This window comes from Neovison vison, chromosome 9, assembly GCF_020171115.1.
Source record: "Neovison vison isolate M4711 chromosome 9, ASM_NN_V1, whole genome shotgun sequence".
NCBI lineage: Eukaryota > Metazoa > Chordata > Mammalia > Carnivora > Mustelidae > Neogale > Neogale vison.
This window is the reverse complement of record NC_058099.1, coordinates 10,399,754-10,411,856: the sequence shown is the minus strand read 5'-3', so window position 1 is coordinate 10,411,856 and position 12,103 is coordinate 10,399,754. Positions and strand designations below refer to the sequence as shown.

At 44.0% G+C, this 12,103-nt stretch overlaps 1 protein-coding gene across 1 annotated transcript in view; it reads right to left on the bottom strand.

The window, feature by feature from the left end:
• Positions 1-7,611, bottom strand: part of PSMB7 (proteasome 20S subunit beta 7) — a 64,290-nt gene extending 56,679 nt beyond the window's left edge. Inside the window, exons 1-4 of the mRNA XM_044264935.1 lie at positions 7,504-7,611; positions 6,974-7,067; positions 5,848-5,945; positions 4,106-4,246 (exon numbers count right to left, since the gene is read on the bottom strand). Coding sequence (XP_044120870.1) covers positions 4,106-4,246; positions 5,848-5,945; positions 6,974-7,067; positions 7,504-7,565 — 395 coding nt within the window. The 5' untranslated portion in view covers positions 7,566-7,611. The remainder of the gene's footprint in view (positions 1-4,105; positions 4,247-5,847; positions 5,946-6,973; positions 7,068-7,503) is intronic.
• Between the last annotated feature and the right edge of the window lie 4,492 nt (positions 7,612-12,103).

Below are 12,103 nucleotides of genomic sequence, written 5' to 3'. Positions count from 1 at the left end.
GTACTAGTAATAAGGAAAGAAGCAAAGAAAGATCCAATGAATGAGTAAACAAAAATTAAAAAGACTGGAAGTATACACACCCGACCAAAACATGATTTTCCCTGAACTGTAAAATTTTTATTTTTAATTTGGGTTTTTCAGTATTTTCCAAATTTTTTACAATGAATACATATTACTTTCATAGAACAAAAAACACAATTAATATAATAAATAAAAGAGGCTCTATATACTCAAGGAGTTTCTGGAATACAGAATAAAAGACCACAAGGTTTCTACTAAACTCGACTAGGAGGCTCACACAGAAGGATCAAAGAGCACGTACATCTTCTACATCCAGCCATCATACGAGTAAAATAAAAGTACTGCTTACATAAAGGAAAAGATGTCCACTTTTGTTTATCAAACCCCCTTTTTTTACTGATTCACAGACATGGAAATGGATTATTCGGGGGAAAATGGAACAATAATAGCAAGAAGAATATACCTTGTTCTCTTTTTCAGCCTCTGAGTTTCATGGGGATCTAAGTAGGCATTAGGCCCTGTACTGAGCATTGTTGTAAGTCTTGCTTCTTTATTCATTTCCTTCTCCAAAGTCAGAGAGTCAGAAACTATTATCCTCATCTTATTGAGGAAGAAACCCAGACTAAGAAAGGTAAGCTGAACTGCCCACGGTCACACAACTCTAAGCACTTTAGATGAGACCTGAACCAAACTCCTAAAGTGAAATCCTGGGTGCCTGGGTGACTCAGTTGGTTAAGCATCTGCCTTCTGCTCAGGTCATGATCCCAGGGTCCTGGGATCAAGCCCCACATTGGGCTCCCTGCTCAGCAGAAAGTCTGCTTCTTCCGCAGCCCATCACCGTGCTTCTGCTCACTTTCCGCCCTCCCTCTCTCTCAAATAAATATATAAAATCTTTAAAAAAGAGAGAGAGAGGGAAAAAAATAATAAAGTGAAATCCTATGCTTTTTTCCTTTACACCACTTGCACGTTTTATGTAACTTAACAAAAATGTCAGAAGACACGTAACAAACCACAACCATCCTGGTTAAATTTTTTAAATGTTCCTCTCGAGGAGCCTGGGTGGCTCAGTGGGTTAAGCCTCTGCCTTCACTTCAGGTCATGGCCTCAGTGTCCTGGGATTGAGTCCCGCATTGGGTTCTCTGCTCGGCGGGGGAGCCCAATGTGGGGCTCGATCCCAGGACCCTGGGATCATGACCTGAGCCGAAGGCAGAGGCTTTAACCCACTGAGCCACCCAAGCGCCCCAAATAAATCATTTTTTTAAAATATAAAAAAGTGTTCCTCTGAAAACTGTGATAAAATTTAATTTTTATAATGTTAATCTAAAAATAAACACTGAAAAAAGTGAATTTAGAATTCCCAAAACATTCTAAAGAGATTAACAAAAACAGCTGCTAGGTTTAGCTAGATGTTTTAAATGACACTGGAAGAAATCTTGAAAATTTACTATTTACTTGCAATTTCACAAGTTTAAAAATTGTTTTAAATGTAACGCACCAAACCCACCACCAGAGGGAGCCTTAAATTTAACATCAAATTCACGGATGTCTTCAGAAATCTTTGCAACAGGTGTGCTTTAACAAGTTCTCACCTGTATTGGGAGAATTGGTTTGGTAGGCAATAACTCTCCAGGATCAGGATGATGACCATGCACATAAATAAATGGAAATCACCCGCTAAGGGCTCAGTACAGCCTGAGCACACATTAGGTAGACAGTACTAGCCTTCCTGCCCACAGACTCTTTAAGTCCTGGTCTTCTCAGCTGTAAAACGGGAACTATGCTACGGACCCTGCTGCACAGCTACACTGTGCCTCAAATCACTTGCTGAGAGCCCAGAGCCATGCTAGACTCATGAATGAAGACCAGCAAGTTCACAGAAAGCCCAGAGCCAGGCAGGAAGGGAAGTCAAAGCAGACAGGGACTGAGAGAGTGGAGCACAGGCTGCCCCTTCGAAAGGCAACACCTGCCACCAGCTCCAGAAGACTGCGGCCATCTATTGTCCCACCCTCTTTATGAATTTCTTTCAAATGAAGCCAGGAAACAATTAATTAATTTTAAAAAAATTTTAAAGCCAGATATCCAGATTATTTTTTACTCCAATCTCCCAATTTATATTATTGGACACTATTTAAAAAAACAACAACAAAACAAACAAAAAAAAAAACCCACTATGTAGCCCAAATACAGTTTCTCTACAAGCTGAATATGGCCTGAGTAGTGCCAATTCACAATATTGGCTTGGCTTTCTATTCCTGCTTCCCTCTACACAGGCCTAGATGTAGCTGCTGCTGCTTGGGGCAGAGATAAAGAAAATGATCTGAGGGGTGCCTGGGTGGCTCAGTCGGTTAAGTGGATGCTTGCGGCTCAGGTCATGATCTCAGGGTCCTGGGACCCAGTCCGCATAGGGCTCCCTGCTCAGCAGGGAGTCTTGCTTGTCCCTCTTCTCCTCGCCCCACGTGTTCTCTATCTCTCTCTCAAATAAATAAATAAAAATCTTTCTAAAAAAAGAAATTGTTTTCAGTAGGTTGCTTAATGAATGATGAGGACCAGAATAAAGGTCTCTGATCAACTACAAAGAAAAAAAGGAAAAAAGGCACCATAATTCTACATTCTACAAATCTACAAAGAAGGAAAAGGAGAGAATCTGTTAAAGGTACTGCAAGTCCCAAAAGGAGAAACCAATATTCTAACCCACGACTGACTGTCCAAGCTATTTCCTAGCTCTGGTCTAATACACTGCCCCTCTTCTCTCTCTGAAAAGCAAATGAGAAAACAGACTTAGAATCTAAGAAAGAGAAGACCTACACAAATGTAAAGTGATGATGTGATTAAGGAAGAAAAGGAGACAAAACTAAAAGCTCTACGGCAGTAAGGAGGCGTGAAGACCAGATCAGGTAGGCAACCACACCTCTGTAAGGCTCAGCTTCGCTGAAATACTGGAGATCTTAACAACTCCTATCTCAGTGGGGCCTCTCTTACCAAAGGATGAAATGAGATCATGCATAAAGTACTAAGCACAGGGTCTGGCATGAAGAGAAAAATAAACGTGCATTAATATTACTGTTATTATACCCACTCACAGTCAACTACAAATAAATTTTTCATTTCACTGTTATTTTGCCCCTAGAAGAGAGAGGAAAAAAACAATTGTTTTTGTCTAAGTGTGTTCATAAGATGAATCAAAGGTTCTGTCTAGTTCTAACTTTCTTACCATAAATAAAAGGGATTTTTTTAAAATCCGGTAATGCCCTATGCTTCCAGAAACAACTGTTGGTCACATGTGATTTATTCATCGGGGGGGGGGGGGAAGAGAGACCCCATAAATTCAAATATATCATCAAAAGCCTTGATATTAAAATGATAACAACTGATTTCTAGAATAAAATTTCTAGAATAAAATAAAATTTATGAATGCTTTTTCTCTAGCTTCCAGGATCCCCTCAGCTGAAAATCTAAGATATGAGAAAAATATGCTACAGAAATCCCCATCCTGGAACAAACATAGTGATCCAAAGAGACACATGCACCCCAATGTTTAAAGCAGCAATGTCCACAATCACCAAACTATAAAAAGAGCCCAGATGTCCAATGACAGATGAATGGATAAAAAAAGATGTAGTATATATACACAATGGAATATTAGTCATCCAAATAAAAAAAAAAAGAACTCTTACCATTTGCAACAATGTGGATGGAACTAGAGGGTATTATGGTAAGGGAAATAAGTCAATCAAAAAAAGACAATTATGATTTCACTCATATGTAGAATTTAAAAAACAATACAGGATCATAGGGGAAGGGAAGGAAAAATAGAGTAAGACAAAATCAAAGAGGGAGACAAACCAAGAGATTCTTAATCTAGGAAACAAAATGCAGACTGCTGGAATCAGGGTGGGTAGGGGGCTGGGGCGACTGGGTGATGGGCAGTAAGGAGGGAACGTGATGTAATGAGCGCTGCATGTTATATGCAACTGATGAAGCACTATACTCTACCTCTGAAACTAGTAACACACTCTATGATGATTGAATTTAAATAAAATTAAATTAAATTTAAAAAAAAGAAATCCCCATCCCGGAACCTTACCTGAAAAGCATCTGCTTCAGCATCCGATTGGCCGTCACAACCCTGGGAAGGCGGCCAGTGGAGAGGGAGTGGAGCTCCAAATTGGAAGAGATGAGCTGGGTTGTCATGTCTGTGTCTGCAGCTGTCCCAGCACCACAGCAACTAAAAAGTACAATCAGAAACTTAGCTGCAAAGTTAATCAGAGAAAGACAACTATCATATGATCTCCCTGATATGAGGAAGTGGAGATGCAACATGGGGGGTTAAGTGGGTAGGAGAAGAATAAATGAAACAAGATGGGATCGGAAGGGAGACAAACCATAAGTGACTCTTAATCTCACAAAACAAACTGAGGGTTGCTGGGGGGAGGGGGGATGGAAGAGGGTGGGGGGGTTATGGACATTGGGGAGGGTATGTGCTACGATGGAGTGAAATGTGTAAACCTGGCAATTCACAGACCTGTACCTCTGGTGATAAAAATACATTAAATGTTTATCGAAAAATTTAAAAATTAAATTTAAAAAATTTAGGGAAAAAAAAGAGAAAAAAAAGAAACTTAGCTGCAATTCAATTACCAAAGGGATCAATTAGAAGTAGAGTTTCTTGGATAACTTCCACTAAGTTCAGGTACAAAGAGAGATGTTTTTAAGTATAATCTGCACTGTAACAACCCTGTCTAACCAATCTTAAATAAACATGAAACTGAGAATATGCATCTCGTTCTTCGTAAACATATTTTTCTGTGGCCCAAAAGAACATTTCAAATCATTAGCTTCTGTGCTTCTAACAGAGTCTGCATTTTACTAATCCTAAAAATATATTCAAGTTGTACCAAAGGGCAAGGCATGTTAAAGGCCTTGCAATTTAACATTTACCAAGTATTTACTACCAGGTACCAGTCACAACAAATGCTGAGAATAAAGAAAGTATGACATCATCTTAGCACTTGATTTCAAAAGTTGAGTGGAGGAGACAAAAATAGGCAAAAATTCTAATACCTCATATAACCCGATATAGTAGCATAGGTACAAAACGTTATGAAATACGGGAGAAGACAGCGATTAATCTGATCTTTGGGAAGAGGTCTCACATGAGCTGGATTTGAAAGAAAAAAACAAAACTGCATGAACAAAGAGGAAAGGGTAATTCTAAGCAGAGGGACTGGCAAAAACAAAGGTGAAAGATCTTGGAGATGAGGGGAACAGGGACCGTCTGGGTGTAACGGGAACACAGGGTGATGGCAGCTATATAAGCTGAAAAGGTAAATTTCTGTGGCACTACACAAGATCTTAAATATCACGCTACAGAGTTTCTATTTTATTCTGTTGCAGACAAAATAAAGGTGGATTTGTGAAAAGTCTCTTGAAATATTTTTAAAGAGGGAAGGGACATATTCAGATCTGTGTTTTACAAAATCCAATACGGCAAAAGGGTAAATAAAGAGACCAAAGGCAGAAAGATCATTTAAATGATGACTACAAGAGGACAGATGAGAATTAAGAATGTGAACTAAGGCTTTAGCGGAGGGAATGGTTTCAAGAGGCAGAAAGCGGGAACTGGAGACCAAGAGAATTAAAGACTAAATCAAAGACAGAACTTGCGGATGACCAGCTTAGGTGACAGACAGATAAAAATACCACTTAAGGGAGATAGAAAAGAAAATACAAGTTAAACAACAGGTTGTAGTGAGGAACAAAGTAAATTCAATTTTAACCTTGACATGTTTGAAAATATAAGAGCTATTCAAACTAACTGATACTCACTAAATGTTAGGAGATATGAAGTGTATTTTTGAACAATTCTTGTCCGCAACAACCATCCCTTCAGTTGCCCTTGTATCTGCTCCAAGAACTATGCCATCCTGTTTTTTAAAAAAACATACATTTTAAAACAATTTCACATATGTAAACCACAACTCTCTAGTTTAGGAAAAACAATGTTGGCCACCCCAGTTTTCCCCAAACCTCCACCCCCTCCCCCGCACTGAAAAGTCCCACCAAAAATATTGTGCTATACTTTCAGAATACAAGAGCTTTGTTAATTAACGTTATCAGTGGAATCCCCAGTAGGCGGTAGGAATGATCATTCCCGTTTTCAAATGAGGCTCACAGTGTTTAGTAAATTCCTTACAAACCACAGACCTAATATGAGAAAACGCTGGATTCAGAATCCTTCCATTAGAACACCACTTCGTCGATTTCTTTTTAAAAGACATCAGTCTTTCTCTTTAACAACAATAACCATTAACTCTTTTCAACGCTTTCAACAATTTAAGGCAAGAGTCATTTTGCCCATTTGACGGTCTGTGAGGTGTGGCTGGGAGAAGGAAACTGATTTGCCCAAAGTTGGAAGCAGCATCAAAGTTTTTTGTTTTTTTTTAAAGATTTATTTATTTATTTGACAGACAGAGATCACAAGTAGGCAGAGAGGCAGGCAGAGAGAGAGGAGGAAGCAGGCTCCCTGCTGAGCAGAGAGCCCGACGCGGGGCTCGATCCCAGGACCCTGGGATCATGACCCGAGCCGAAGGCAGAGGCTTTAACCCACTGAACCACCCAGGCGCCCCGGAAGCAGCATCAAAGTTTAACGGTTAGACAGACCTGTCTGATCCGAAATCCTATCTTTTCCCAGGATATAACCCTGCCTCCCGAAGTAGTATTTTAAGACAAAAAAGTACCAGTTTCCTGTCAAAAATTCTAAAAAGTGAGGAAAGAATATAAACTGTTGAGAAGTACACAAAGCCTCCTGACAAATCCTGAAGGGTCTTTTCCTGACGTTCTCTGAAACATGAGCCCTTCCTGACACAGCGCGGAGAAGTAAAGGAGGCCAAGTGGCCTGCCTGGTTCCTGTAATCAGTTCAGTCACTGCTGCTCCTGGCCTGGGCCGGCTTACCTTATAGACCACCCCCGCGATGGTCGTGCCCGTTTTCCGGGCCGTTGGAAGCTTGTACCCTTTCTTCGCAAAATCGGCTTCCAAGGCGGCATTTCTGAAACAAAAGAAGAGAATAAAGCATGGAAGGGCAGGACCACATCGCGCCGCGCTGGCACCAAGAGTGTCTAATAGGGAACTCAGGGAAAGAAAAGCTACTATTCGCTTTCAAGCCCATCCGTTCACTGAATCCCCCCAACATCGGGACGACTGTCGCGTTCTTCCGCGCGCAGATCGTCGGAGAGGGGCTGCATCTCGCCTAAAGAGACAGAGTCTGGCCTGGTGCGCCGGGCAAGGGGAAGGACGGTCTCGGCCCCAAAAGAAACCCACTCTCAGGCCCTCATTCCCCTGAGTCACACGGGCCGCGGGGCGCAGGCCGCGGGGCCCGCCGTTCACCCCTCGTTTGGACTTCCCAGATCAGACCTCGGCCGAGCTCCGACTCTGGCACCGCACTCCCACTCCCGCCCGGAACCTGGCCCCGGGCATGGCCGCACCTGCGACAGTTATCAAAAGAAAAACCTCCAACCGGCCGCTCATACACTGACACAGCCGCCATCTTCCCCACAAAGTATTTCCGCCGGAGCGCGGGCAGAAGCAAGCGAAAAGAGAGGAGCACTTCCGGCGCCTGCGGCGACCTGGGCTGGAGGGGCGGGGCAAACTCCGCGCCGGGGCGATTGATCGTAGAGTTGTGGGCTCCTAGAGGAGTCCGCACGTGCTTGGAGTATTTCGCCCCAAGTGGCGCGGAGGAGTAACTAACACCCGGAGCCGGGAAAGGACTGGTCCAAGTTGGTCCTGTGGAAGACAAGACTCCTGTGGACCAGACCAGAACCGTTTCTACTCTTAGACTCCGTGGGGTCTAGGAGACAGACACGCCCAAGTCCAGGCACAGCCCCACCGCCTCCTTGCATTGAGCAAGTCCTCTTAACTCTGAATCTCTTTCCTCTGCTGCCCAACGGAGATAAGAGCTACCTCAAAAGGCAGCTAAGAAGAAGCACGTGAGGGGCGCCTGGGTGGCTCAGTGGGTTAAGCCGCTGCCTTCGGCTCAGCTCATGATCTCAGGGTCTTGGGATCGAGTCCCGCATCGGGCTCTCTGCTCAGCAGGGAGCCTGCTTCCCTCTATCTCTCTCTCTCTGCCTTCCTCTCCATCTACTTGTGATCTCTCTCTGTCAAATAAATAAATAAAATCTTTAAAAAAATAAAAAAAAAAAGAAGCACGTGAGAAGATGCCCAACATCATTAGTCATTAGGGAAATGCAAATCAAAACCCGCAACGCGATACCAGTGCACGCCCACTAGGATGGCTATAATCAAAAAAGAAAATAACAAGAGTTGGTGGTGATGGGGGAACCTGGAACCCTCATACACGCCCGGTGGGAAACCATTTGGCAGTTCACCAGAAAGTTAAACATAGACCCATCAGTTTGTCTCTAAAGTATATACCCAAGAGAATCAAAAGCATATTTTCACAAAGGCTTGTACATAGATATTCATAGCACCATTATTCAGCATAGCCAAATAATGGAAACAACCTAAATGTCCATGCTGATGAATGGATAAGCAAAATGTGGTAGGTCCACACAACAGAATATTATTTAGCCGTAAAAAGAAAGGAAGCATTGATACATGCTGCAACAGGGGTGAACCTTGAAAACATTGTGCTAAGTGAAAGAAACTAGGCACGAAACAAAACCTGAGTTTCTCTGAAATCCATACTAGGCAAATCCATAAGTCAGAAATTAGATTAGTGCTTGCTAGGAAATGAAGGGAGGAGAAAATGGGGAGTGAGCAATGGGCACAAAGTCTCTTTTTGGGGTAATGAATATATTCTGAAATTAGACTGTGGTAATGGTTACATGACATTGTGAATAAACTACTACCCACTGAACTGTACATTTTATTTTTTTTTGAGCTGTGCATTTTTAAATGGTGAACATTATGTTAAGCCAATTTTATTTCCATTTGTAAAAGGCTGCTGTGAAAACTGAAAATCGTCCGTGGAAACCATGTATCCCAGGCATATAGCAGCTTTTCAATAAAGAGCTATTAATGTGAATACATTCATTTCATAGCAAGTAAGCGACAGCCTCAGGAATGGTGGAATGAAGTTACATTGGTAACTTGGTGGAAAGAAGAATCTGTCACAACTGTGTGTTCAATAAATATTTGTCAAAAATTAAATATTATTTTATTATTTTTCTGGGTCTTTTGTGGGGAATTAGGAAACTAAGGCCTCACCTACCTGTTTCTGTTATGCCCCCCAAAAATGGGTCCGTGATTAAAGGAGTGAGACTGATATAAAGTGAAGGTCAAGCAAAGCTTTATTTCGCGCCAGGCATCAAGAATCAAACTGACCAGCCAGGGCGCACCTCTTACAGAGAGGGCGACCCTTCTCTGTTTCACAGACTAGCTTTCAAGGGCAAAGGCCATGTGGTCGGGCCTGGCCACGCACAGGCGGCCAATGAGATAGTTACACACAGAGAAAGCTGCACAGTGATGCTAGGTGATAAGTGAATTACAATTTACCCTATAGTAGACATTTGACCTAGCCTATCACACCTTGGTTAGAATTGGCACCCAAAAGGCTCCCAAAGGGTGGGGGCCCATACTCCTTGGTAGCTAGGGAGACAGTATGCAACCCCCCCCCATCGGATGTCTCCACCTGGCCTGACCCACCCTTGTATCTGGGCTTTGATACCTGGAGCTGGTTTCTGGGACTTGTTTTTAAGTAAATCCCCTGGGAGAAGGGGAGCAGGGACAGTTTAAGGGTTAAACAACAAGGTTGTTGTTTAACCTTAATGAAAGCCTCTTGCTAAATAGGTTCTTACAGTTTCCACAGGAATCTGGTGAAAAAGTCTGAGCATCTCCTTTGGTGAAAGTCAAAAGTAAGAAGATCTAAGCTCTGCTCTATAGATGTCCATTTCCCAATGACAGAGACTCATCTCCATAAGACCTAGATAGGATGGGTCATAGTTTGACATACCCCGGACACCAGGTGGTGGGGGGGGGGTGTCAGCAAATAATCCGAGGATGAAGGACTTCTAGAACACTCATCAGATTCTCTCACTCTTGCACTGGGCTCAGCCCCAAGGGAATGAAAACAAGGTAGATCAGATATACTTCCTCTCCTTGTGTTAGGGGCTGAATTGTGCCACCCTAAATTCTTAGGTTAAAGTCACAACCCCCCTCCATACCTCAGAATGTGACCTTATTTGGAGAAAGGGCCTTTACAGAGATTATTGAGTTAAAATGAGGTTAGAATGAGGTCATTACTATAGCTCCTAATCCTGTATGACTGTTGTCCTTTTAAGAAGGTGAAATTTGCCGACAGACAGTCACACAGTGAGAGCTATGTGGATATGAAGGCAGAGATGGGGTGATGCTTCTCCACGCCAAGGAATGCCAACGATTGGCAGCAAACCACCGGACCCACCAGGCAAGAGACCTGGAACAGCCCTCAGAAGGAACAAAATCCTGCCAACACTGTGATTTCAGACTTTAGCCTCCAAAGCCGTGCAACGATATATTTCTGTTGTTTGAGCCACTCAGTTTGTGGCACTTCATGAGTTCGCACTGAGGGGAGAAGAGAAGCCCCCAGGAAGATTCACAACCCAGCTAGGGGCTGGGTGGGGGATGGGACCTCCAGAAGCCTGGAGGCTCAGGACAGAGCCCACACTCGCTCGTGGAATCCGAAGGCAGAAGGGACAGACATATGAGCGAGGGCTTGACATATGGAACAAACAAAACCAAACAAAAAACCCTGGGCGCTCATTGTTTTCCAGAAACAGTGATGTATCTGATTAAGTAGCAGGCAGTGAAGGAAGGGGAGCAGCCTGCAGCCCTGGAGGGTAAGGCCAGGACTCCTGTGTCTTCCCATAGCTTCGAGTGGGAGTGGGAGGAGCCAGGAAAGGAAGTGGAAATGATCTGAGATCCTAGTTCATCCCCGGGCGCTCCTTGTCTTAACTGGATCTCTTGGGCATGGTTTTCATGCCCAGACAATTGAAGAGGTGGCATTGCCTGTTCTTGGAGCCTCCGGAGGTGGCCCAGCAGAGGGCGACAGAGAGCCTCCAGGCAGCCTGGGCCTGGACCTTGAGAAGCCCAGCCCAAAGCCAGGCAAACTGCGCTCAGCTAGGACTGGGACTCAGTACCTCCCGCTGTTTGGAGGGCAGCTCCAGGTCCCCAGTACCCAGGGACCCCCTGCTTCAGCCGCCCTGTCCAACATGACTGCTACCCCCGGAACTGCAGCCCAGTCCAGAATGCCCTCCCCAGGGCCCGGACTCAGTCCCACTTTTTCCCTAGCAACGGTTTGCCTCAGGCAAACCCGACAGACCAGTAGAGCCACCACCTCTGCTCTGGATTTGGTTGTGTGATCTCAGGGGAACCACCATGCTCTGTGCCTCAGCTCCCTAATAATGGAATAACAAGCAACCTTCCCTGGGAGCATCCAATCTACTTTATATACCAGAGCTCATGATCATTCTAGGCACCGAGGACTGTGCCAACACAGGGAAAATAGATATCAAGAGACAGACACACTGCCTGCCCTCCAGGAGCTACCAGTCCCCAAGGAGCAGGCGTCATTGCCCCACTTTACAGACACAGCAACTGAGGCCCAGAGAGGGAAAGTCAATAATTCAAGGTCACACAGCTGATAAGTGGCAGAGTCAAAATTCAAGCCACGAGTCTCTCAGTCCCAGACCGGCCACAGCACCACACTGCCCTTCCCCAGTCCCCATCAATTATGGCCCAGCTGGACCCCAAGTTCCCGTGTTCTCTAGGGCTTTGCCAGAGCAAAAGCAATGTTTCCTCCTCAAGGACTCTCATCCATCCAGCCCAGCTATTTCCCAGCTGATCATGGGCTGGTCTCTTCATCTGTCTGAATCTCAGTTTCCTGAGCTGTAAAATGGGAGAACATTACAGTATGTCCCTTACCTTGTGTGTATTGAGTAAGGACATGGCACTATAAATGTAAGCACTTCATTCAGTCATTCATTATTTATTTATTTATTAAGCCCCTCCTCAATGCCAGGCTCTGAGCCAGATCACAGCCTTAAGGGGTGCTGGTCTGGGAAACACACTGTCAGTTCCCTGTCCTAA